The sequence below is a fragment of the Mobula birostris genome, chromosome 2 (genome assembly GCF_030028105.1).
Source record: "Mobula birostris isolate sMobBir1 chromosome 2, sMobBir1.hap1, whole genome shotgun sequence".
NCBI classification, from domain to species: Eukaryota; Metazoa; Chordata; class Chondrichthyes; order Myliobatiformes; family Myliobatidae; genus Mobula; species Mobula birostris.
The window spans coordinates 210,926,827-210,954,220 of NC_092371.1; the positions used below are offsets into that span (position 1 = coordinate 210,926,827).

Consider the following 27,394-nt stretch of genomic DNA (forward strand, 5'->3'; position numbering starts at 1 on the left):
AGCTACGTAGATCGCACAGTACAACATACGTCTCGAACACAGAAGTGTGTGTGTGTGTGTGTGTGTGTGTGTGTGTGTGTGTGTGTGTGTGTGTGTGTGTCAGTCAGTCGGTCGAAGTATCAGATCTCTATAAACTTGTCTCCAGGAGAAAGTAACGAATAATGCTGGAAGAATTTTTCTTTTGACTTATAAGGTCGAAAAGCTGGTCTAATGACCAGAGATGAGATAGTGAAATTCCGTAGCATAAAGTTATCAAAATGTCGTGGCATTTATGTCCAGTTTTAGTAGCTGTGAGACGCACTGCATCAACACAAACTGTCGCTAAATTTAGGCATCTATTCTCAGACAGTCGGCCGTAACGAAGGAAATAAAAACTTGAATTCCTTCCATAAATGAAATTATATCTTAAACCGTGTGTACCTGAAAAGCGCAGCCGCCTCCCGGCTAAAAGCCGGAGCCGTAGTGGCAACGCCACCGTCCGTGCCACCGCCGCCATCTTCTGCTTGACCCGGCTCCGCCCTGTGCAACGGCCTAAGGGAAATCTCGGGCTCGCCTGAGCAGAAATACCCGCAGTGGGTCTAATAGGTCAGAATCGCATTTAATCTTGAATATTTTACTCTCTATTTCCTCTACCGCTTTAAAATGTTTTTGTGCGGGGGGAGGGCAAAATACAATAATGGGCGGGCTTTGAGGTTAGGCTGGGAGGGGACCTACGCTGGTTGTTAGGGGAGAGTACTACGGTTCGGGTCCAGGAAGCCGGAGATTGAAGCGAGAACGGAGCACTGCGGGATCGGAGAATCGAGGGGTCGGATAGGGAGGAGCGCGGCAACGAGAGGCCGGAGCCGAGTCGGAGAAGCAGAGGTGAGGGGCCGGGAGCTGATAACCTTGCTCAGCTGGCAGTGGGCGAGGCCATCTTATATTTGTGAAGCGGAGCCTGTGGAGAGTCTTGGGCTTGGCTGGCGAAGATGTTGGATGTCTGACATTAAAAGAGAAAATACTGAACATGCTCGGCAGATGGGGTTTTTTTTTGTGGAGAGATCATTGCTGGAAATGTATTATAAAACGGATGACGATGCTGTTGCTTCACTTGGTTTAGTTGAGACTTTACTACGGATAATTTTTGAATTTGGCTTCATAGTTGTGAGGCTGGAGGGGAGAGGGGTGGTGTGTGTCCGGTGGCGGGGGAGGGAGCAAGTTATGGGATGGATTTCGCTTGGGGCATGATTGTCCACGACCAGAGTGTCCGGTGCTCGGCCCTGTCCCTCGCCCCAGTCATCGCCAATAATTTCGGGGGAATTGGATTCGTTGTCATATCAGGCCCTGTGTCTTCCCGGCCGTGACAGAGTTAATTCTCAATGTTGACTATTCTGTCAACTCATTTTGTAAACTCTTCTCGCAACTCTTTGCAATGTAGTAATTTTGTTTTCACTTGCGCTGATTTTAAAGTAACTTATTGATAAAGTGTAAAAGGTGTAAATCTCTTCATGTAAATGGTCCCGTTGATACTTACGATATGTCATTTCGGATTTCACCCTTACAATCTTGACTTCATTGCCCATGCAACTAATACGTCTTTGTAGTTTTTATTATTTGTCGTGTTTGAATTTTAAGTGTGTGATGGTCAACTTCGTTATTTCTAACTATACAATTTAGAGTGATATAGTACATTCTTACACACTGTTCCACGAGAGTAGGCTAAACTTTATAATGCCATAACTCTGAAAAAGTTGAAACTACAGGTTGAGCACTCCATATCTGAAATGCTTGGGGTTGGAAATGTTTTGAGTTTTGGAATATTTGCATTTATAATGAGATACCTCGGGGATGTGACCCAAGCTTATACATATATCCCAAAGGTAGTTTTATATAATATTTTAAATAATTTTGTGCATGGAACAATAATGTATAGATTGAACCATAAGAAAGATGTTATCACCAACAAGAGAAAATCTGCAGATGCTGGAAATCCAAGCAAGCCACACAAAATGCTGGATGAACTCAGCAGGCCAGGCAGCATCTATGGAAAAGTGTGTAGTCAATGTTTTGGGTAAGATCCTCATCAGGACTGGAGAAAAAAAAGATGAGGATCAGAGTTAGAAAGTGGGGGAGGAGAGGAAGAAACACAAGATGATAGGTGAGACCTAGAGCAGGAGGGGTGAAGTAAAGAGCTGGGAAGTTGATTGGTGAAAGAGATAAAGGGCTGGAGAAGGAGGAATCTGATAGGAGAGGACAGAAGGCCATAGAAGAAAGAAAAGGGGCAGGTAAAGAGTTAAGATGAGAGAGGAAAAAGTGAATGGGGAATGGTGAAGGGGGGAGCATTACTGGGAGTTTGAGAAATTGATGTTCTTGCCATCAGTTTGGAGGCTACCCAAACTGCCAACCTGAGTGTGGCCTCATCGCAATGGTAGAGGAGGCCATGGACTGACAGAATGGGAATGGTAAGTGGAATTAAAAGGGGCGGCCACAGGGAGATCCGGCTTTTTCTGGTGGACGGAGCATGGGTGCTCAGTAAAGCGATCTCCCAATCTCTGTGGGGTCTCACCAATAAACAGGAGGCCACACTAAGTGTACTGGATACAGTAGATGACCTAACAGACTCACAGGTGAAGTGTCGCCTCATCTTGGAGGACTGTTTGGGGCCCTGAATGGTAGATGTTATCACTACCTCGGCCACCCAGGTGGACAGTCAGTAGCTGTTTGGCATCGCCTTCATTCTTGACTCTGTGTTTATGTGTTACTAGTAAGCAATCATCATCTAACACTTGTTCATCACACATATATACAGATGCAGATATTTAGCATGTTAGATTTTCATCAGTAACAATCTTAGCAAACTCAATGAATTTCTCTGTTGCTTCATGAACATCAGATGCTTTATCACAAATGTTTAAAAAGTTAATGCCTTGTCTTTTCTTAAAATTCTGCAACCAGACTGCTGAATATTCACAATTACCTTAAATTTTCAGTTTGTCATGACAGATCTTTGCTTTTGTCATGATAGCAGACCGTGAAGTGGCACATGTTCACTCCATGCTGATGAATCCGCGCTTTCAATACATCGAGATCTTCATTTTTTGCTTTAGGCAGTGTTTTTCTAATATTCATTAGCTTCTGTTCATTACGTATGTGAGGTCACTTCTCAAAACTTTCTCATGCACAGAGACCTCCTCTTTGTTTGGGAACCTTCCCAGTTCCTTGTTGAAATATCTGTTTGTGACGTTATGACAGCATTCAATATAACATTTGGATTTTGGAGGTTTTTGGATAAGGAGTGCTCAACTTGCATACTTTTTGCTTTGGTTACTGCAATATACATGCAATATTGCATAATTGTAGTCTATAATAATTGAAAAAAGGTTCAAAGGTTCATTTATTATCAAAGTACACAACTCTGAAATTCTTCACCACATAGCTACAAAACCAGGAAAGAAAAGAATGGCAGCATGATCATCAACCCCCAAGTTCCCCTCCTCTGTACAGAAATAAAATGCGGTCAGGCGAAAAGCCAGAATATAAAAAAATAAGACTTTGTCTTTATTAATAGTAACAAAGATGTGACCTTACCACTGCTGTGCTGCTTGATAATATCTGAGACCACTTTGTTCTGTTTTGCCTTCTACCCAGTTAAGAATATAAATTTATGGAATTGATTTGTGTTTATTAAACAAGTTTCATATTGTGGTTAAGTATCATACTTCATATGACTTCAGGATTTTGTCTTGTGTATACCGGTACTGGTCATACTAACAAATGGAGATACAGGTTTCCCCCGCCATCCGAAGGCAGAGCGTTCCTATGAAACAGTTCGTAAGCTGAAATGTCGTAAAGCGAAGAAGCGATTACCATTTATTTATATGGGAAAATTTTGTGAGCGTTCGCAGACCCGAAAATAACCTACCAAATCATGCCAAATAACACATAAAACCTAAAATAACAGTAACATATAGTAAAAGCAGAAATGATATGATAAATGCACAGCCTATATAAAATAGTTAAAATAGAAATACTTTTCCACAATCATTACTGCACTGTTCTCCGTAGCGAAAATCTCACACAAGCGCCGTCGACAGAAAATCTCACCCAAGCGCTGTTGGCAAAAACACGGCGCAAGTGCTCTCCAGTAACCTTTAAGCTATGAAGCTGCCAAATCATACCAAATAACACATAAAAATGCGCAGCTTATATGAAGTAGAAATAATGTATATACAGTGTAGTATCACTTACCAGAATTGGTTCAGCGCCGAGCACACTGATGATGGTGTGTTAGACTGAGTCGTCGCAGTTTGGGTGGTGCAGTGGCCCCCTCCCTCCAGGCTGCCGACCGATACATTGCCGCGAAGCATGCAGGAATGCAGCGGTAGCCAGGAGGCACCCAACACATCTTTAAGAAAAAAGCCAAAATAAACATGCTGTTTAATTAGGTGCTGCCCGGCACATAATTGTCGGCCCAGATCAGTGCCGATTTCCGATTGCGTCGTCTCTGATCTGGGCCGACAATTATGTGTCGGGCGGCACCTAATTAATTAGTATGTTTATTTCAGTTTTTTTCTTAAAGATGTGCTGTGTGCCTCCTGGCTACCGCTGCATTCTCCACGAATCGGTATCTGTCCGCGGCTGGGTGTTGGGGTGGTGGGACACTGGGGCATCATCTCGTCGTCTGTTTCCATTAAAGCAGGCAGCTCATCTTCTCCTATGACTGCCTACCTCGATGTCGAAGGTCGAGGTGCGTCGTCTGCTCTGGCTGATGTGGAAGGCTTGCTTGACTGCTGAGCCTCATGCATTTTTCTATCATACAGTTCTTTGTAAGGACTCAAACCATCTTGAAAATATCTCCTAAACCTATGTACCCTTTCAAGATTAAAGTCGTACTTTATCATTGCAGCGAAAATCTCACGCAGTTGCTTCACGTTCAGTTCGCTACTGCATTCGGTTTCGATTGTTATCCTTTCTTTTTCCAATTGCATCAGCTCTTCATCTATCAGTTCTTGGTCATGGGATGCCAAAACCTCTTCAACATCATGTTCGTCAGCTTCCACAAGCCAAACTCACTTTGTCCTTACTTCGTTCACCACGATCGAAACGCTTAATTATGTCTAGTTTTACGCTAAGTGTAACAGCCTTAGAGCTCTTTTAGGCTTTTCCGATACCATAGAACTCATTTTGCAAACGGTTGCTCACAGGCATGTGTTTAAGCAATGCTGGCTAGAATGCTGTTCCCGGGGAGAGCGGCTGCTCGGGGCGCGTGCTGATTTTTTATCGCGCACCGATTTTTTTTTTTAACTAACCGTGAAAACACCTTCTGAAAGTGAAAACAGGGAACTAATGTTGGTCTTTAGTAACAGTGAGGTTTCGTAAAGCGAATGTTCGAAAAGTGGGGGACACCTGTACACATTTTGAAGGAAAATACTCTTTTGATGCTGCTGCTCATCTATATACAACTTAGCTTTTCCTTAAAATTTGCATTAGCTTTATTTATTTGATGATTTAGCATGTTTTAAAGAAATTGGTGCAAATGAATTTAAAAATGCCAATTTGAATACTGAGCAAGCTTTTAGAAGATGTACGGCAAGACTTTTGCCAAACTGTTGGCAGAATCTCAGATGGTGACTAGCAGGCATACAGGAGTGAGATGGCTGGTTGAGTGATGGTGCAACCACAACCTTGTACTCGATGTCAGTGAGACCAAGGAATTGATTGTGGACTTCAGGAAGGGGAATTTGAGGGAACGCACACCAGTCCTCTTTGGGGAGTCAGTAATGGAAAGGGTGAGCATTTTCAAGTTCTCTGAAGATCCATCCTGTGCCCAAGGTATTGCTGCAATTAGGAAGATATGTCACCAAAGACTCAAGCAAATTCCTACAGATGTACTGTGACTCGCATTCTAACTGGCTGCATCACTATCTGGTATAGAGGGGCCATTACACAGGATTGGGAAAAGGCTGTAGACGGTTCCAAACTCAGTCAGCTTCATCATGGGCACTAACTAGCCTCCCCAGCATTGAGGACATATTCAAAAGGTGATCCCTGAAAAAGGTGGCATCAATCACTAAGGACCGTCATCACCCAGAACATTACTTATTACTACCATCAGAAAGGTCCTGGAGCCTGAAGACAGTTTATAAACAGCTTCTATCCCTCTGCCGTTAGATTTATTAATGGACAATGAATCAACCCATGAACACCTCCTCATTATTTTTACTCTCTTTACCAGTGCACTACTTATTTAATTTTTTTTGTATATCTTCCTTATTGTAATTTATATTTTTATATATTGCACTGTACTGCTTCCACAGATCAATAAATTTCATGGCATTCAGTATGTCAGTGATATTAAACTGGATTCTTATTCTTAAGTATTAATTTTGGTAATGACATTCTATGTATCAAAGAAAAAATATGCAATGATGTTCAGAAGAATAATATCAGTTTTAAAAAAAAGTTGAAGGCATCTCAGTTTTCATTAGTCATTTTTTATATATACATATATATTAAATACAAACAGGAAAAAATGAAGTTAATATTTCTAATTATAGAAATGTTAAGTTAGTTTTTCTTTCCCTATTTTATAGCACATTTCCAACAACAGCAGCATTTTGCTTTTGTCTACAGAAATTTGCTTGAAAATATAGCTACAGATTTGGCAGTGGGGAATTAATGTTCTGTGGCATACTGATGAGCAGTTCTTACAACATTGAACTTTATTTCTACAGAAATTAATTTATAAGTCATGGCTTCCATGTTGATGCACACGTTTAGAATTGTACCCACCAATGTGAAATGGGCTGCAAAATTAAGTAAGTATGTGCGTAATATCAGTTTGAAATATTTATTTTCATCCAATGGACATTTGTTGCATTGCTACTCTACTTCTTGCCACTCAGTTTTTGGTGGTACTCTGATTATACTGTTACTTTTTTCAGGCAATCAGTTAGGCTTCTCCACATTAATTAGTGAAAAGTTCCCTATACACCTAACGTGGCACATATTTGTTTTCTGAATTTAATTATGAAAGAAAATTACATACATAAATAACAGCTTCATTTCATACAAAACAGAATGAAGTTTAATCAATATACACTGTACAATATCACAATTTTAATAATTTTGATAGAGGATGAGCCATTGATTTTTATTTACTATCGAATTGACTCTGACAGGACATGATCCTAAAGAACATAGAATAGTACAGCACAGTACAGGCCCTTTGGCCCACAATATTGTGCCGACCCTCAAACCCAGCCTCCCATATAAGCCCCCACCTTAAATTCCTCCATCTACCTTTCTAGTAGTCTCTTAAACTTCACTAGTGTATCTGCCTCCACCACTGACTCAGGCAGTGCATTCCACGCACCAACCACTCTGAGTAAAAAACCTTCCTCTAATATCCCCCTTGAACTTCCCACCCCTTACCTTAAAGCCATGTCCTCTTGTATTGAGCAGTGGTGCCCTGGGGAAGAGGCGCTGGCTATCCACTCTATCTATTCCTCTTATTATCTTGTACACCTCTATCATGTCTCCTCTCATCCTCCTTCTCTCCAAAGAGTAAAGCCCTAACTCCCTTAATCTCTGATCATAATGCATACTCTCTAAACCAGGCAGCATCCTGGTAAATCTTCTCTGTACCCTTTCCAATGCTTCCCCGTCCTTCCGATAGTGAGGCGACCAGAACTGGACACAGTACTCCAAGTGTGGCCTAACCAGAGTTTTATAGAGCTGCATCATTACATCGCGACTCTTAAACTCTATCCCTCGACTTATGAAAGCTAACACCCCATAAGCTTTCTTAACTACCCCATCCACCTGTGAGGCAACTTTCAGGGATCTGTGGACATGTACCCCCAGATCCCTCTGCTCCTCCACAGTACCAAGTATCCTGCCATTTACTTTGTACTCTGCCTTGGAGTTTGTCCTTCCAAAGTGTACCACCTCACACTTCTCCGGGTTGAACTCCATCTGCCACTTCTGCATCCTATCAATGTCTCTCTGCAATCTTTGACAATCCTCTACACTATCTACAACACCACCAACCTTTGTGTTGTCTGCAAACTTGCCAACCCTCCCTTCTACCCCCACATCCAGGTCGTTAATAAAAATCACGAAAAGTAGATGTCCCAGAACATATCCTTGTGGGACACCACTAGTCACAATCCTCCAATCTGAATGTACTCCCTCCACCACGACCCTCTGCCTTCTGCAGGCAAGCCAATTCTGAATCCACCTGGCCAAACTTCCCTGGATCCCATGCCTTCTGACTTTCTGAATAAGCCTACCGTGTGGAACCTTGTCAAATGCCTTACTAAAATCCATATAGATCACATCCACTGCACTACCCTCATCTATATGCCTGGTCACCACCTCAAAGAACTCTTATCAGGCTTGTTAGACACGACCTGCCCTTCATAAAGCCATGCTGACTGTCGCTGATCAGGCCATGATTCTCTAAATGCCCAGAGATCCTATCTCTAAGAATCTTTTCCAGCAGCTTTCCGACCACAGACGTAAGGCTCACTGGTCTATAATTACCCGGACTATCCCTACTACCATTTTTGAAGAAGGGGACGACATTCGCCTCCCTCCAATCCTCCGGTACAATTCCTGTGGACAACGAGGACATAAAGATCCTAGCCAGAGGCTCAGCAATCTCTTCCCTCGCCTCGTGGAGCAGCCTGGGGAATATACCGTCCGGCCCCAGGGCTTATCCATCCTAATGTATTTTAACAACTCCAACACCACCTCTCCCTTAATGTCAACATGCTCCAGAACATCAACTTCACTCATATTGTCCTCACCATCATCAAGTTCCCTCTTATTGGTGGAATACTGAAGAGAAGTATTCATTGAGACCTCACTCACTTCCACAGCCTCCAGGCACATCTTCCCACCTTTATCTCTAATTGGTCCTACCTTCACTCCTGTCATCCTTTTTTTCTTCACATAATTGAAGAATTCCTTGGGGATTTCCTTTACCCTACTCACCAACGCCTTCTCATGCCCCCTTCTTGCTCTTCTCAGCCCCTTCTTAAGCTCCTTTCTTGCTTCCCTATATTCCTCAATAGACCCATCTGATCCTTGCTTCCTGAACCTTATGTATGCTGCCTTCTTCCACCTGACTAGATTTTCCACCTCACATGTCACCCATGGTTCCTTCACCCTACCATTCTTTATCTTCCTCACCGGAACAAATTTATCCCTAACATCCTGCAAGAGGTCTCTAAATATAGACCACATGTCCATAGTACATTTCCCTGCAAAAGCATCATCCCAATTCACACCTGCAAGTTCTAGCCTTATAGTGTCATAATTTGCCCTTCCCCAATTAAAAATGTTCCTGTCCTCTCTGATTCTATCCTTTTCCATGATAATGCTAAAGGCCAGGGAGCGGTGGTCACTGTCCCCCAGATGCTCACCCTGGCCTGGTTCATTACCTAGTACTAGATCTAGTATGGCATTCCCCCTAGTCGGCCTGTCCACATACTATGACAGGAATCCGTCCTGGATACACTTAACAAACTCTGCTCCATCAAAACCCTTGGAACTAATCAGGTGCCAATCAATATTAGGGAAGTTAAAGTCACCCATGATAACAACCCCGTTATTTTTGCACCTTTCCAAAATCTGCCTCCCAATCTGCTCCTCTGTATCTCTACTGCTACCCCCAATAGAGTAACTGCTCCCTTCCTGTTCCTGACTTCCACCCATACTGACTCAAAAGAGGATACTGCTACTTTACCCACCCTTTCTGTAGCTGTAATAGTATACATGACCAGTAATGGCACCCCTCCTCCCCTTTTTCCGCCCTCTCTATCCCTTTTAAAGCACTGAAATCCAGGAATATTGAGAATCCATTCCTGCCCTGGTGCCAGCCAAGTCTCTGTAATGGCCACTACATCATAATTCCATGTATGTATCCAAGCTCTCAATTCATCACCTTTGTTCCTGATGCTTCTTGCATTGGGGTGCACACATTTCAGCCCTTCTACCTTACTGTCTTTACACCGTTTATTCTGCTTCTCTTTCCTCAAAGCCTCCCTATATGTTAGATCTGGCTTTACTCCATGCACTTCTTTTACTGCTGTATTGCTCTGGGTCCCATCCCCCTTGCAAATTAGTTTAAACCCTCCGGAACCACGCTAGCAAACCTACCTGCAAGGATATTGCTCCCCCTCGAGTTCAGGTGCAACCCATCCAATCTGTACAGGTCCCACCTTCCCCAGAAGAGATCCCAATGATCCAAAAATCTAAAACCCTGTTCCCTGCACCAACTCCTCAGCCACGCATTCAACTGCCATCTCCTCCAATTCTTACCATCACTGTCATGTAGCACTGGCAGCAATCCTGAGAACGCCACCCTTGAGTTCCTGTTCTTCAGCCTTCTGCCTAGTTCCCGAAACTCACACTTCAGGACCTCATCCCTCTTCCTGCCTATGTCGTTGGTCCCAACATGTATCACGACTTCTGGTTGCTTTCCCTCTTGTACCAGGATGTCGTGTACCCGGTCAGAGACATCCCGGATCCTGGCACCTGGGAGGCAACAAACCATGCGGATGTCCTTCTCACGTCCACAAAATCCCCTGTCTGCTCCCCTGACTATAGAGTCTCCAATGACGACAGTTCTCCTCTTCTCCGTCCCACCCTTCTGCACCACCTGGTCAGACTCGGTGCTGGAGGCCCTGCCACTGTGGCTCACACCTGATCGGTTGTCCCCACCAACAGTATCCAGGACGGTAAACTTATTATTCAGGGGAATGGGTACAAGGGTGCTCTGCACTACCTGTCTGCTCACCTTCGCTTTCCCCCCCTGACTGTCACCCAACGACCTGCTTCGGACAGCCTAGGTGTGACTACCTCCCTGTAGCTCTCATCTATGACTGCCTCATTCTCCTTTATGAGTCGAAGGTCATCCAGCTGCTGCTCCAGATTTCTTACATGGTCTTCCAGATCGCCCAGCCATATGCACTTCTGGCAGATGTGACTCTGCGGGAGAGGGGCGTTCCCCCAAGACTGCCACATCTCACATGAGAGGCACATCACCGTCTCAGGAGGCATTGTAAAGACTAACTGCGAGCAAGCTTGTCCTCCACCTCTTCTCATCGAAGCCTCTCAAGTCAAAGCCTCAAAGCTCCACTCCTTCACTGGCCCACTCACTCACTGGCCGCTTTCCACAGAAGGAGAATTGCAGGTCTATTCTACCTTATTCCATCGAATAATTATCTATATTGTAGGGGCAGGAGTACAGCAGGTTCCTTGTCCTTCGTGGATGAGTATAAAGAGAACAAATGTTTCTGACATAGGCAATAGCAGATTTCCATTAGTTCATATTTATTGCAGTTAGGAAGAAAATTGAGATTTAATCCTATTGAATATCAAGTATTTGCTTTTTTTTAATGTTTCCATTAGAAAAGTGTCTTTATGATGCCACATATACGGTTGCAGAAAATCACTACAAAATCAGACTGGGCAATATTATCATTTCTCGACGATTAAAATTAATTTATTTCAAGAAAGGAAAGGCCTGCAGAAGTCAAAAATATTGGTGTATTCTCATTAAATCAATTCAATAGTTTTAAGTGCTTGTGAAGTCAATTGCCTGATGATTTAAAAGTGCTAAAAATGCTTTATGCAATTAATCTTTTTATATATCTATGATGAGCCAAGTGGGATCTGATAATTGCTGTCACCTTTCCTTTACCAGATTTGCGTTTATTGAGCTCTGTTTCTTCTACTCAATCTCAAGGTACAGTGTCTTTCTATTTGCTTTCTAATATTTGACATGGATCTAGTACTAACTTCCCTCAATGCTTAAATTCATCTCATTGAGATTTCAAGATATAAGTTTATTATTGTTTTAAAATTATTTCCAACAGTGAAATCAAGCACCAAGAAAACTCTAGCAAAACCAGGGTTGAGAAATGTTGTTCTGGTTGAAGGTGTTCGAATTCCATTCTTGGTGGCTGGTACCACGTAGGTATTAAACTTGGTGTTTGAATCTGCATACTATGTTTACGGATACTTGTATTTGTTGAAGCAAGAAATGTATCATTTGTGGAATTTCCATTATTTTTCCATTTTCCTCTTTGCTGCTTCTCTCCTAGAAATGGTGATTTAATCTGACATATCCCAACAACTTATACTCCTTGTTTGTAAATATTTTGTAATTGTTCAATGTATGTTTAACCAGGGCAACCTGAGTAATATATTTTGATTCTGCCTATAGGATAGTGGTTGAAAAGTATTTATAGAAGGAAAATAATTCAGAAATTATTTTCTTGTACGTGATGGATAAATGACAGTGTTTGAAAGACTAATAAATGGCTTTATCGTACAGATGTTCATTGCATTACACATTGCACATAATTGCAGCATATGCTTTTCATACTGTGTTGTGAACTAGCAAATACTGCAGTCACAGGCACTTTTAAACTTTGAGTTCTCATGTTGTTTTCCTAATAGTTCTCCAATTTTCATTGCTTGAATACAGTTTTGAGTTGAAAGATGTCAAGTCACATCTGCTATTTTAAATGGAACATTTTTAGTTTAACAGAAATAATGTAAATGTTAATGTTCTGTTAATGGTAAATAAATTTGTCAGATTACATTCATTAAGCATGTTACAGAAATATACATTTTTTATTTGCTTAGTATCTCTTGTGATTCACTGGAAATTTGAATAAAAATGATTTTCAAATTTTGAATGTTTCAGTACAATGCTAACTCTTGTTACCACAAGGAAAGTTTTATATGATTGTACGTATAAAACCAGTTATATGTTGATACATCATGTCTTATAGGTATGCAGAATTGATGACTCATGATTTAGCCAGGGCAGCACTAAAGTAAGTGAGAAGACTAAGCTTTGAAATTATTGTTTGTACTTTATAGTATTGTACTTCAGATTATTAAGAGTTTCTTTTGGAAACTAATAGCATTTTTATTTATATAGGGGACTACTGAGAAGAACCAATGTCCCAAAACCAGATGTTGACTATATTACATTTGGTACTGTTATTCAGGAGGTCAAAACAAGTAATGTTGCTCGAGAGGTATGTGGGAGTTCTATATTTGAAGATTTTTATTTTTAATATTCTGCTCCTGATATAACTCATCTTATTGTTTTGCCTTGGACATCTTTAAAACCTTTAAAGATTTTGCATAATGAATATTTTCTTTGGTTTATTGTCCACAGTTATTTCTGTAAATCAATCCGGAATTCAAATTGCTGCATCAAAGCAATACTAATGGATTACTGTATTATCAGAAGTGTTGTATTTTAAATGAGTTAACAAATCCTGTTTGGCAATATAAATGATTCCATTTTGACTTCTTAATGTTGCCTTGGTCAACGTTATGTTAAAACATTGTGAACATTGTATTATTGGGTAGGAAATTCCTCTAAATGGAACCAGAAATGATGACAGAATGGTGAGGGTTTTTTTCAACACAATATAGTCTATGAATTGGAGAAAAATTTGGAAATAGAAGTTTTCTATTGCACCAGATTTTGATAGTGGTGTGGAAAGAAATCTTGGTGAATTGCTGTGTTGCATTTTGTAGATGATAAAGGGTGCAGTTATGACATCCTCATAAAGACATTGTATTTTTGGTGTGATAGCCAAGTTGCCACTTCAGCAATTTGCTTTATTTTGAATGGTGTTGAGCTTGTTGAATGTAATTGAACCACATTCATCTGAATGGTATTTCATCACACCTTAGTATGACCTTTTAAAGCTTTGGGAAGTAAAGAGAGTGAAATGTTGGGGGTTGCCTAGCCTCTATATCACATTTCAGCAAAGACTTCTGCTGATGAAGTAACTGAAGCTGGTTGGATCCATGAGGCACTTGAATCTTCAGTCTGAGGCACAAGAAATATATGACTTTCAGATCAATGGGCTGTGCACTTTGTTCATTTACTCAAGCAAGAACATTTTTATTTATTCTATCAATTGATGGAACTTTCCACTCAAAGTACAAATTTGGAAAATGGCCATCTGTAAAATGGAAACATTTTGCACTTGAATGGCAAAAAGTCTTTGTTTTGAAGGGTGTATTATACCAAAGTAATTTATTTCAAAATCTGAAAATCTCATGGAGTAGGATGTGAATGTTGTATGCACAAACTTTTAGAAGTGCATGCTTTAGAGATTTATTACAAAATGTTACATTGGTGGCTACTTTTTGAAATTGTTAATGGTGTGTCTTTATCTTGCTGCATCTTTCTGTTTGTGTAGTTGTTTTCACACAAGCAGAAAGAAATGTTGGGGAAAAATTATATGGAATGAAAGAGTACAAAACAGTAAGTGAGCAAAAAACGATAAGGACAGATAACTAACCAGTAGTTTTCAGGACAGCAAAATTAGAAATGTTTTCCCCAAAATTGCATCCATACTGCTATTAGATAGAAGAAACATTAAATTGAGTAGGTTAAAGAAATAAATGTTCATTTGTAAACAAAAGAGACATGTTAGAATCTGGAGCAAAGAACAAACTGCTGGAGGAACTCTTTATACACAATATGCTGCTGCAGGCCAAAAACACAGCAGTTCTACCAGCATTTGTGTGTGTTGTTCTGATTTCCAGCATCAGCAGATTTTCTCTTATTTGTAGGGAGAACTGGTCATTTGGCTTTGAGTAGGTTAGGACATAAAATATCAATAACAGTAGAACCTGTCACCATTTGTACTCTGGCAGCATTTTATCAAATCAAGCTGATTGTTTGCCTCAGTTTCCACATTTCCATTGTCATTTGTGGATAATGAAGTAGGTTTTTTGTGGATAGTGAAGTAGGTTTTTGTGGATAATGAAGTAGGTTTTCAAAGCTTGCAGAGAGATTTAGGCCAGTTAGAAGAGTGGGCTGAAAGATGGCAAATGGAGTTTAATGCTGAAAAATGTGAGGTGCTACATTTTGCTAGGACTAATCAAGATAGGACATACATGGTAAAGGGTAGGGCATTGAAGAATGCTGCAGAACAGAGGGATCTAGGAATAATGGTGCGTAGTTCCCTGAAGGTGGAATCTCATGTGCATAGGGTGGTGAAGAAAGCTTTTGGTATGCTGGCCTTTATAAATCAGAGCATTGAGTATATGAGTTGGGATGTAATGTTGAAATTGTATAAGGCATTGGTAAGGCCAAATTTAGAGTATTGTGTACAGTTCTGGTCACCGAATTATAGGAAAGATGTCAATAAAATTAAGAGAGTACAGAGGAGATTTACTAAAATGTTGCCTGGGTTTCATCTCCTAAGTCACAGAGAAAGGTTGAACAATTTAGGTCTTTCTTCTTTGTAGCGTAGAAGGTTGACTGGGGTCTTGATAGAGGTGTTTAAAATTATGAGGGGGATTGATAGAGTTGATGTGGATAGGCTTTTTCTATTGACAATGGGGGAGATTCAAACAAGAGGACATGAGTTGAGAGTTAAAGGGCAACAGTTTAGGGGTAACATGAGGGGGAACTTCTTTACTCAGAGAGTGGTAGCTGTGTGGAACGAGTTTCCAGCAGAAGTGGTTGGGGCAGGTTCGATGTTGTCATTTAAAGTTAAGTTGGATAGATATATGGACAGGAAAGGAATGGAGGGTTATGGGCCGAGTGCAGGTCGGTGGGACTAGGTGAGAGTAAGAGTTCGGCTCGGACCAGAAGGGCTGAGATGGCCTGTTTCCGTGCTGTAATTGTTATATGGTTAGTTCCAAAATTCTACATTCCAGAAATCAGTATTTCTCAGTCTGAGTCACTATATTCCTAATGACTAAGAATCACTGTTATCGAGAGTAAATATGTAGGAACCATGTATCTATGTTCTCTCTGCATTGTATTTTGTGGTGTACATTTATTGTTATGGTAGTTAGTCACATGGGTGGAGACATGATAGAAGCGAAGAGTTTGGTTGTGTGTTCATGCTTCGTCTTTAGTTCAGTCTAGAGTCAATTAGAGTTAGATGCAGCAGGGAATGATATCTTTTTTGTTGACCACTTAATTTCGCTTAAACATCACCTAACTTCACTTAAAATCGCTTAATTACATTGAAGGAAGTTAAGTATGTTTATTACACTAAGACTTTATTTTGTTGTATCGCTAGTTTTAGTTTCATTAGTTTTATTATTTCAAGAGTGGTTTGCTAGTTGCTTAATAAAGGATCAAATGAATTTCTTTGACTTTGTAACTTTATTATTGGATGGGAATGGAAAGCACGTCATACAGGATTATGTCCTCCCCCATGCCCCCCCCCCAACTTTGCAACAATTGGTGGAGACATTTGGTAACTGCACACCTTAATGGCCAAATTTAGCATGATTTTCTAGGTGAAGTACAGTATGTCTTGAAGATCAATTTGTTCTGTATTTTTGAATACAGTGTCTAACGTTCCAGATTTTATGAATCAAATGCATCACATATTTTACTTCATATGAAGAATTCCTCAAACAATTGGAAGTTGTTAGGGATTTTTCTTTCATTAACTGAATAAATGTACGGTGTGTATTTTATGTTATGCAAAAACTCTGCTGTTTTACTTGGTGGTTTGATACTCTCGGCTGCTATGATTTTAACAGGCTGCACTTGGAGCAGGGTTTTCAGAAAGAACTCCAGCCCACACTGTAACAATGGCTTGTATTTCTTCAAATCAGGCAATGACTACAGGTAGGTCAAGATTATTGCATCCCTCTAGTCTATAGACTTGTATCTGCCACAGTATTTGGATTCAAACTGTTGCTTGAGTTAATTGCTGTTCATAAACTGAACTAATTTGGAATATTACTTATAAATTAGTGCATTCTTTTTTGAGTAGTCTGGTCAGACTAGCTCAGGACCAAATTTCTAAATTTTTATCTTTGGAATTGAATTTCTCTTTGCTTTTTTTTGAGGATGTTTATTTATGATGCATCTCTTGTATTACAGCTTATGGTCTGATTGCTTCCGGTCAGTGTGATACAGTAATAGCAGGTGGTGTAGAACTGATGTCTGATGTTCCCATCCGTCACAGCAGGAAAATGAGGAAGGCCTTACTTTCGCTTCCCAGAGCTAAGACAATAGGACAGAAATTGGCTCTGCTTGGAAAAATCCGCCCAGACTATTTTGTTCCTGAGGTATTACTCTAATGTATTCTTACAGTGTATGGGCAAGAATATAATTATTTATTTTAGAGCATGGTAGCAAGTCTTTCCAGTCCAATCGGTCTGCACTACCAAGTTACACAGATGTGACCGATTAACCTACTAACCCATACATCTTTGAAACGGAAGAGGAAACCCGTGTGATCACTGGGAGAGCAGGCAAACACTGGGACACTGGCACTGTAGAAGTGTTACACTAACTACCAAGTGCCACAATCATACGTTTTGTGTTGCTGCAATTGTTAATAAATGTCACAAACTGATTCTTGCTTTTCCAGCCCTTGAAAATATTTAAAATATTGTCACACCTCTATAATGGCAGATTTACACTAATAAGATGTGCAGGTACTCAAGGCCGCTGTGTTTACTGAAGTAGAAAACTATCAATATTTTATATATATTCATTTGCTCCGTAAGTATTCAGCAGTGGTATCCTGTGTGTTTTTAATCAGTTTTTGAAAAAGTTGGGATTTAATTTTTGAGCTATAGCAAAGTTGAATATGTGTCTTACAGTTCACGGCTTTTTTAAGTTTTGGCTAAACTTCCTTACTGAACTTCTTGAAGAACCCAGCTGGTGTGCACTCACAAACATTTGCACTGAAGTCCAAAACTTACCAAGAGTCATTGAGAATATAAATAGTTCTGTATTAAGCATTTGTTGGTAAAAATCCAACTGAATATTGTGTGATTGAAAATGGTGGTGCAACATATGCTCAGAATTACTTAAGGCTCCTGTACAGATTATAAATTGATGTCAGACTGTTTGAAAGGAGTATCCTAATTATAAAGCAAGCAAACATAATGGTGTAAACAATGGAAATTATGAAATTTAGTCCAAAATATAATTTTAGTAATTTATGTAATTTCTCTAGCTTCCAGCGGTAGCTGAATTCTCCACCAATGAGACGATGGGGCATTCTGCAGACAGACTTGCAGCAGCATTCGGTGTATCCCGAAAAGAACAAGATGAATTTGCTTTGCGTTCACATTCTTTGGCCAAGAAAGCAGAAACTGAGAAGCTTCTTAAAGACGTCATTCCATTCAAAGTGCCAGGTAGTTATCTTGTAGAAAACTTATGAAGAGCTGTTTAATTGAAAAATGACAAAATTCTGCTAATTGAAAATACTTAGCCTTGGATTTGTTCCGTAAGCACTGCTTTAAGGAGTCTGAAGTTTAGAGGGGAAATCTGTATATTTAAGAACCTCTCTTAGTCCTGTTTCATTTTGCAAGTAGTATCATTACTAAAATTAGAGCTGTTTAAGAATGGTCTATCATGACTTTCAACATCTAGAGATGAGGGAGGCTGTCATAGTCATATTATTTTACATTATAGGAACAGATTTTTTTTCTAATCCTTTTATCCATTCATGGCAAGCACTCCTTTCCTGCCATGTCTGGAGCGAGCAAACATTTTGCAGCTTTGTTAGTGCTATGGGGAGGGGGTGAGCTGTTAAATTAGCTTGTCTTAATGATAATTTCGTAGGTTCCTAAGGGTGTTTTAGCTGTGGGTGGGGGGGGGCTGATACTGGGGATAAGCTCCCACTACCTATTAAATCTCTCAATGGCATGTGTCTCAAATAGCCTCTGACAACCAAGTCCAGCCCCTGGCCTCGTGTAGCATAGCTACTAAGCCTGGCAGAATCATTTCTGCTGACAGAAGAAGGGGCAAAAGCTGGTTACTGGCACCTTAAAACCAGTCATTTCGGGTAGATGGTGCTTCTCAGCTGTGGTTGGCATCTCATCTAAGGGAAGGAAAATTCTGATCTCGAATCTTCGGTGCCTTGCACTTGTGGGGAAGGCTTCGGGAATAAACCCCAAGGTAAAATCTAGAGCTGGGGTCCCTAAGGCAGTCTTACATTGAATTTAACGCTGATTGCAACTCCTGCGACACTGCTGGTGCCAAATGAAAGAGGTCTCTGACTTTCCTTTGGATTTATTAGCTATGAGGAGAATGGTAGCTTGTTAGATGGGCAACAGTTTACTCTCTATATTTTACTAACCACTTAGACAACTGGAATGCAACATCTATGGTCATCCTTGACCATGGAGGACCTCTTACTGACTACAGGAAGAAAATAAGCAAAATAGGTGCCTGAAAGCAAATTCTAATAGTAATATGGGTCAAAGATAAATGTTAAAAAGTTTAGAATTAATGATGCTGTGTCTGAATGCTCACACCATTCATGACATGGTACTTGAAATAATAGCACAAACAGGTACAATCCAATTGCCATTATTGAAAAATACCAAACATTGTCTGTCCACATATGATCTCCCAACCACCCATGCTTTTCAATGTTGATGACTTTTACCAAGCATGCTCATTTTTTCTGGTATCTTAAGAAATACATTCTGTTTAGATTAATATTGTGGTCTGGTATTAAACCAAGTCACCTTCAGACTCAATTTCTATTTTATTATGTCACTCTTCTCTAAAGGCAGTTTGCTCTATATATGAGAGGATTTGAAAACAGTAGTAAGGAAATCTTATTTCAATAATACAGAGCCTTAATGAAACTATACCCAGAAATTTGTATGGCTTTTTCCACTGCATAGCCATTGATCCTCAATCTTGCATAATAATCTTTAAAGTTAATTTGTCCATGCTTAAATTTATCTCAGTGTTCTTACAACTGTTATGTATTTACACTTTTTTTAATTTACAAATTTTGTGCTGACTTGTAAACCTTAACCATTTTCCCCCTTACTCAGTGTGAATTTGAAGCCACACCTATAACATTTTACTGAGTTTACTCATTAAATTTTAAAGCAGCAGAGATTGGTAATGGAATTTGACTTATTCATATGATTGAAACTACCATGGATTTTTGATGCACTGTTCAAAATAGAAGGAAAAAGGAAAACTCAGGAGTTAGTAATTGTTCAGATAAGCTGATTAACCGAAACAGGTTTTCTTCCTGGGGTCATAAGTAAGAACAGTAAAATTTTAGTGTCTTGCAGCCAGTCTCTGTGCTCTCACCAATCTGATTTTGTTGCTCATTTGACTGGTTGTTTCACAACTGCGGTACAAAGGATTTTTATTGGAGCAAATAAAGGAAATGAAATTCCAACAGACACTTTACTGAAATAAATTGATGTATTCACTTAGATCTAATCTAAAACAGGAAAATGCTAAAAATACTCTGCAGGTAAGGCAGCATCTGTGGAGAAAGAAATATTAAGCAAATCAAATCACTGTTTGCTGTTTAAAAAAAAAAGGAGAGAAGACGACTTGTCTGGCTAGGCAACCTGAAATTATTTATTTATTTTGTGTTAAATCAGGCCATCACACCGTCATCAAAGATAATGGAATTAGACCATCCTCGATGGAACAGTTGGCTAAATTGAAGCCAGCCTTTATCAAACCGCATGGAACCATTACTGCTGCCAATGCTTCTTTCCTGGTAATTGCTTACAAGGTTGAAGTACTATTAATTTGAGAAGTTGGAAGAGGAATGCCAAAACTTAAATAGTATTTTTTATTTGATTGACTCTTGCAAACTAACACACACACATTCATAAACAACACAAAATGCTGGAGGAGCTCAGCAGGCCAGGTAAAGAGTACAGTCAATGTTTCAGGCCGAGACCCTTCATCAGGACCAGCATCTGCAGATTTTCTCTTGTTTGTGATTGCACACACATTCATGTTGGTTTTCATTAAAAAGAGCTATCAGCTCTACTTTGTCTTTGATAGAGCAACTCATCACAAGGTCTTTGTAGTGTCATAGTCATAGGCAGTTATTAACAAAGATTAATGCTGTGCTAGGACATAATTGGAATTATCAAACAGTGCTTGGTCATTCCAGTAGGTCTTGAAGAAGTAAAGGATAATTTTGGAGGTTAGCGTCTGAGAAAGGCATGTGCATCAGGAAGGGATGATTCAAGATCTGTGAATGGCAGGAAAGATATTGCATACACTTGTAAGTCTAAGGAAGGCCAAAGCCATTGAAAATGGAGAGAAGCATTTTAAATAGGACCTCCTGTTGATCAGCAGGATATGAATAATGGGTGAATAATTGGTTTATGTTGAATTCAGTTCATTTGTCTTTTTTTCTTGAATAACTTATTTTAACAGCCTGAACCTGTGGGATGGTATCTCTTATGACTGTTGAGCAAATTAATGGGTTTATTGTTCATAATAATAAACAATAAAGGACAATATCAATCACCTATAATAACTGAAAAATTAATTAATCAACTTCAATCAATATGTCTACATCTTACTCAATCAAAGGATAAAGAAAACTTAAAAAATGAAAAGATAATGTCCATGTGTCCAAAGCCATCTATTCAATCCAGCAAGTTTATCATTGCTATATTTGGACGACATTGGTTTGGATTTAGCTGGTGAGTGTGGTGGTTCCAGATAGAATGGATTCTTCATGGAAGCCAAATTCCTGTGAACTTTGAATAGCTGGCAAAACTGGAAGTGAATCTTAGTCAGTTGCCAAATGTTTTTGGGCAGTTTTCCCCAATGCATCACTGAAGGTCTGATTACTCCTTGAGGTTGCATTGTTCTCCGGCAAACACAATTGCTACTGTCTCCTTTGTCACCAAAGTCAAACACTTGTTTTCTTGCTGATCAGGATAAGTCTGCTGTCTCTTATTCTCATACCCCATTTCAGAAAATGGCCAGTCTATCAATTTAGCCAGCTGCAAGGAAGGAAAAGGGAAGCATAACATCTTTGAGGTCTAGTCATTAAATTCATCAGGATCTCCACTTACCTGGGCTTTCCAGACTTCCTACTTTTTCTCCACCTCCCCATAAACAATGAATCTATATTTGTATTGATTAGCTTTGAATTCTTTCTCTCTGTATCCCAACCCCATCCAATATTCAAAACTTGGCTCTTTTCAGTTTCATGGTTCAAGACTTGATTAACAGATTTTCGTAACATTTGTATCATCTCTCAGCCTTTGAGAATTTGCCAATCCAAGTTTACTGATGAGGCTTCTCTATTTAATTCTAATTTTATTACATTTATTTAGTTATTGGGAATTCAAAAGCTCCAGTTAGTCAAGAATCAGAGATGTACTTGTTTAGTTATTTTGCTTGGTATAGTTTTGAAAACTTATAAGGAATACATACTGTTCCAGGATTTGGACATGTCCTTAGGGCAGATCTTACCGTTAGGTTTAAATTGTGTAAAATAATAGCACCAGTAAACAATTGTTCCAGGAATAAGGAACTTCAGCTATAAGATTAGAATGAAGAAGCTGGGGTTCTTGAAGCAAAAAAGTTGAGACTTGTTAGAGATGTACAAGATCATGACAGATTTAGTTTGGATTAATCAAAATAATTGTTTAAACCCCAAAGAGGATATATTTAAAATTACAGCATGAGATTGCAGATTTAAGGAGAGCAAACTATATTTTACTCAATAAAAATGATCTCTAAACATGATGAGAAAAGAACAATTTTATTCCTTCAACACACATAAAAGTTGCTGGTGAATGCAGCAGGCCAGGCAGCATCTCTAGGAAGAGGTACAGTCGACGTTTCTTTTGTTCTATAAGTCTTTTCTCATGGTCTTAATTTCAGACAGATGGTGCTTCTGCTGTGTTAATAATGTCTGAAGATAAAGCACTGGCTATGGGCTACAAACCACTGGCTTATCTAAGGTAAAAATGTTATTCCTTTTCTACTTGAATGGTGGGGGAATCAATGTGGAAATTTGCTAATTGATGAAATAATACATAGCACTATTTTGTTTCATTCAGGGACTTTGTATATGTCTCACAGGATCCAAAAGACCAGTTGCTGCTTGGGTAATTATTATTATTTCCAATTACTTCATATTTTTTGGCTGTTTTCTTTCTATAATGCAATTTTCTTTTAATGCTAGGCCAACATATGCAACTCCTAAGGTTTTGGAGAAAGCTGGATTAACGCTTAATGATATTGATGTCTTTGAGTTTCATGAAGCTTTTGCAGTAAGTTCATTACTTCATTAAAGGAAACTGTAAAAATGTAATGTAGAGGAGTCCATTCATTGCAGTTTTAGTTATAGCTGATTGAAAAGTTTTACCCAAAATCCAGTAGCCAGAATGCTTATCAATAATTGTAGGTATATTTAAAAAAGTATAAATAGGGTAGGGGTGAATTGATATATTTAAAAATAACTTTCGTTTCTCAACTAACCTCTTGTATAGCCAGCATAAAATAATAATGTACATAGACGGTATAAATAAGTGAAAGTTTTCTTTTGCAAATACTTTGGGCTAGTAGGGTTTTACTGTAGTAGATAGCAGGTCTGTCAGAATACTTAAAAATTCACTTGAATGGTAATGGCAACCAGTTAATATTAATTTTCTTGCAAAGTTAGTAATTTTTTTGTTTTGAGAAAACTTCAGAAAATATAAATAGTGGATTATATTTGTAGTATTGCTGCAGAACTCCTCAGACAAGAAATTATATCAATTGTCAGTACTCTACCAATGTAGTATCAAGACTGATTATGAATATTTGCCTAGCGTTTTGTGTGATCTATAGTAATTACCATTTTCTACTTAAAATAGGCACAGATCCTGTCTAATATGAAAGCTATGGATTCAGAGTGGTTTGCAAAAACCTATATGGGCAGAAAAACTAAGGTATGTTTAAACCAAAATTGTTTTTAGTTATGCAAATTGTAGTGTAGTCTTTATTATTTAGTTATTCTCAGGAACAGCTGGATTCTGAACTGAATAGCTTACTAGGCTATTTCAGAAGGTAGTTTAGATTTAGCCTCATTACAGAGTTGGTTAACTTTTGGCTGGACATTTAAGATTTCCTCCTCAAATAGTGTTATGGATTTTTTTTTGTATACCTGTGGGACAGATAAAACTTTGGTTTAGTATCTTATCGCCCTTCGCTGCAATATTCCATCAGTCCTACACAAGAGGGGTGAAGTGTGTTTCCAAATCATGACACTTGTGAACTTGAAAGCACACCCTTTGTCCATGTGACCACAAAATGTTGGAATCAGTGTGGTCTATGTTACTTCCAGAATGTTATCAAAGTTTCAAATTTTATTTGCTTCAATTACTGTTAAATATCTCCAAGTTTATAAAAATTGGGAATTCCCACCCTGATGGTTCGATGTTTTGATGAATAGGAAGCAGTGAAATTGAATTATAAACCAAAATCGGGTGGAAATCATAATTTTATTCTTTAAGATTTCATAGATCTTCAGCAGCATGGAAAAACATAATGTTCACAGTTGAAATACGATTAATGAACTAGATATTTTTGTAGCATCTGATCTATAAAATCTTTGAAAACCTTCTGTAATCTAACTAGGTTGGTGTTCCTGAAATGGATAAATTTAACTGTTGGGGTGGTTCATTATCCCTGGGACATCCTTTTGGTGCCACTGGATGTCGCCTGGTTACAACGGCTGCTCACAGACTGATTGCAGAAGGTGGACAATATGCACTTGTTGCTGCTTGTGCTGCTGGAGGACAGGTATCTCTTTTATTTGTTATGATACATTAAAGAATTACTGTTTGAGAGTGCAAATTGTAGTACGGCAGTCCATTACTGAGGAAACAGTTTCTACAATATCATTGTTAAATTCTTCCTATACAGTATTACAAAATTCATTTTAGTGTATGCCCTAAATCTTTCTAGTATTAAATGATGGCAACAGATCTATGAGAACAGGTTAGAAGGTTAATCATATCTCTTTTTATGTAATTTGCAATTGAATTATGTACTAGAAGCAATTGTTGGAAACCCTCAGGTTAGTTGGCACCTGATGGCAGGTTATTTACACGAAATGTTAATTAATTTTCTCTTTATGAATGCTACTGAACAGTTATGTATTTCCAGTATTCTTTATCAAATTTCAGGCATTTGCATAATTCTGTTTTTTTAAATTCCTTAAGTTTATTTTATTCAGCCATATGTATACCACCAAACGAAACAACGTTCCTCTGGACCGAGGTGCACAACACACTATATATAACTCATATACACAACACATAAAGTGATATTACCACAAATGAATTAACAAATAATTAGGTGCATTTATGACACAGACTATAGAGTGAACAGTATATTACTACTGGTGCTTCATACGTGATGAGACCTGAGTGATGGCAGGGAGTTCAGTCATCTTAAGGCCTGAGGAAGGTAGCTGTTTCCTATCCTAACAGTTCTTGATGGCATGCCACAGTACCTCCTGCCTGATGGTTGAAGGTCAAAGATTGTTGGATCAATGGAATCAGAATCAGTATCCTTTATTATCGCCAAGTATGTGGACACATACAGGGAATTTGATGCCGGTTTCCCTGAGCTCTCACTGTACAGAATCATAGTCATAGTAGTAGTCATACTTTATTGATCCTGGGGGAAATTGGTTTTCGTTACAGTTGCACCATAAATAATTAAATAATAATAAAACCATAAATAGTTAAATAGTAATATGTAAATTATGCCAGGAAATAAGTCCAGGACCAGCCTATTGGCTCAGGGTGTCTGACCCTCCAAGGGAGGAGTTGTAAAGTTTGATGGCCACAGGCAGGAATGACTTCCTATGACACTCTGTGTTGCATCTCGGTGGAATGAGTCTCTGGCTGAATGTACTCCTGTGCCCAACCAGTACATTATGTAGTGGATGGGAGACATTGTCCAAGATGGCATGCAACTTGGACAGCATCCTCTTTTCAGACACCACCGTGAGAGAGTCCAGTTCCATCCCCACAACATCACTGGCCTTATGGATGAGTTTGTTGATTCTGTTGGTGTCTGCTACCCTCAGCCTGCTGTCCCAGCACACAACAGCAAACATGATCGCACTGGCTACCACAGACTCGTAGAACAAAAAACAAACTATAGTGTAGTGGGAGGGATCACTCAAAATGCTAAGGGCCCTGTGTGTGTAGCGCTCCTGATAAATATCTTAGATAGGTGGAAGAAAGACCCTGATGATCCTCTCAGCAGTACTCAATCTTTTGTAGGGATTTGTGGCCAGAAGTAACTTACCGTAGGTGTTCTGATACCTTTTTACAAATGTTAATATTTCACCACATAGTGCAAGGTAAGATGTTGGTCTCTACTAAAGTGTTTGAATTCTTTGTAATAGTCTTTAAGATTGGAGCAGCTTCGATACTGTTACCATGGTGGTACATCTCTGCCTCCAAAAATGGCTTATTTTAAGCTACGTTTTTCTTTTGAGTATGCATTTAAATAGACATCGTATTTGGGAGTAGAGCTTTAAACATCTCCAATGATTTAATTATTGCTTTTTCTTGAATGTTTTTCAACTAAGCATGAAATTTAGTTATTTCATTACTTTAAACCTGAGATGTTTTACAAATGAAGAGCAAAATAGTAAGAAATATTTGTATACATTTTTCACTTAGCAATTTATTTGTTTTACTTAACCTGTTAATAATATGAGTATCTAAATGCACAACACTTCAGGGTTGTGATCAGTTATTTTGGAAAATGTAATTATCAATTTATTTTTCTTTGTCATATGTGTTCACTACAAGGATTCCCTGTTAACTTGCATTTTCTGTTCTCAGGGTCATGGAATGATTGTTGAAACCTATCCCCAGAAATGAAATGTGCTCTCCTAATCAGCACCAATCCAGTGTAACGGGAAGTTAAATGAAGATCAAAAATATTCTGCTCATCTGAAAATACCATCCACATTTGACAATAAAAAATTAAACCGTTGAATATGTATCTCAAATAAGGAGCTGGCCAGCTTTTAGTATATGACTTTCTTAGTGCACATTATAAGCCTAATTCTGTCTTCCAGCTAAGAATATAGTTTCTTAGTGATTTGTAAAAAGAATAAATTGGATATGCAGAAGAATGGAGATAGATGCATTAATATCAAATTGTGCCTTACTCATTAATAAACCATGTTTTGTGAATTATTTGATTTTCTTGTAATCACCTATGTGGGAGTACATAATTTATTTAAATATATTATGACCACATCACTGATGTGACTTCTGCAAGAAAACCAATCCTTCATTACCAACAGGAGACTTCCTGTTTGCTACTTTTGCCACTGAGTGAATCTAAACTATCGATTGTTATGTGAACGTTAAAGTATTGGTAATTTTCTGCTGGGGGAGTTGGAATTACTATGTCCTGGTAAAAGGGCTCAATCTTACTAACGTGACAATTATAGTCAATATGTCAAAAGCCTTTTGTTACATAGCTTTGCACATGTTGAGGAACGAATCTGATCCATTGCACCTCTCAGTGCTCTCTATTAACTTAAATGCACCAAAATTTTTCACCTTGTTTGGGAATTTGTGTACTTCGGTAAGAGCTAATCATTTAACA

General features: G+C 38.9%; 2 protein-coding genes across 3 annotated transcripts in view; one reads left to right on the forward strand and one right to left on the reverse strand.

The window, feature by feature from the left end:
• LOC140194038 (trifunctional enzyme subunit alpha, mitochondrial-like) overlaps positions 1-734 on the reverse strand; it is a 56,677-nt gene extending 55,943 nt beyond the window's left edge. Inside the window, exon 1 of the mRNA XM_072251400.1 lies at positions 421-734. Within this exon, the coding sequence (XP_072107501.1) occupies positions 421-496 (76 nt within the window). The 5' untranslated portion in view covers positions 497-734. The remainder of the gene's footprint in view (positions 1-420) is intronic.
• hadhb (hydroxyacyl-CoA dehydrogenase trifunctional multienzyme complex subunit beta) lies at positions 488-26,976 on the forward strand. Of its 2 annotated transcripts, none has more exons than XM_072251402.1 (16): positions 488-585; positions 6,711-6,794; positions 11,693-11,734; positions 11,865-11,961; positions 12,789-12,833; positions 12,941-13,040; positions 16,540-16,627; positions 16,886-17,073; positions 17,973-18,153; positions 20,383-20,504; positions 22,646-22,725; positions 22,825-22,872; positions 22,950-23,037; positions 23,623-23,697; positions 24,386-24,550; positions 26,617-26,976. In XM_072251402.1, exons 2-16 carry the CDS (start codon positions 6,728-6,730, stop codon positions 26,653-26,655), a joined length of 1,425 nt encoding a protein of 474 aa, XP_072107503.1. In that variant the 5' UTR covers positions 488-585; positions 6,711-6,727; the 3' UTR covers positions 26,656-26,976. The 2 variants fall into 2 exon arrangements, with proteins under 2 accessions (XP_072107503.1, XP_072107502.1); XM_072251401.1 differs by lacking the exon at positions 488-585 and adding an exon at positions 700-861.
• The last annotated feature ends 418 nt before the right edge of the window (positions 26,977-27,394 follow it).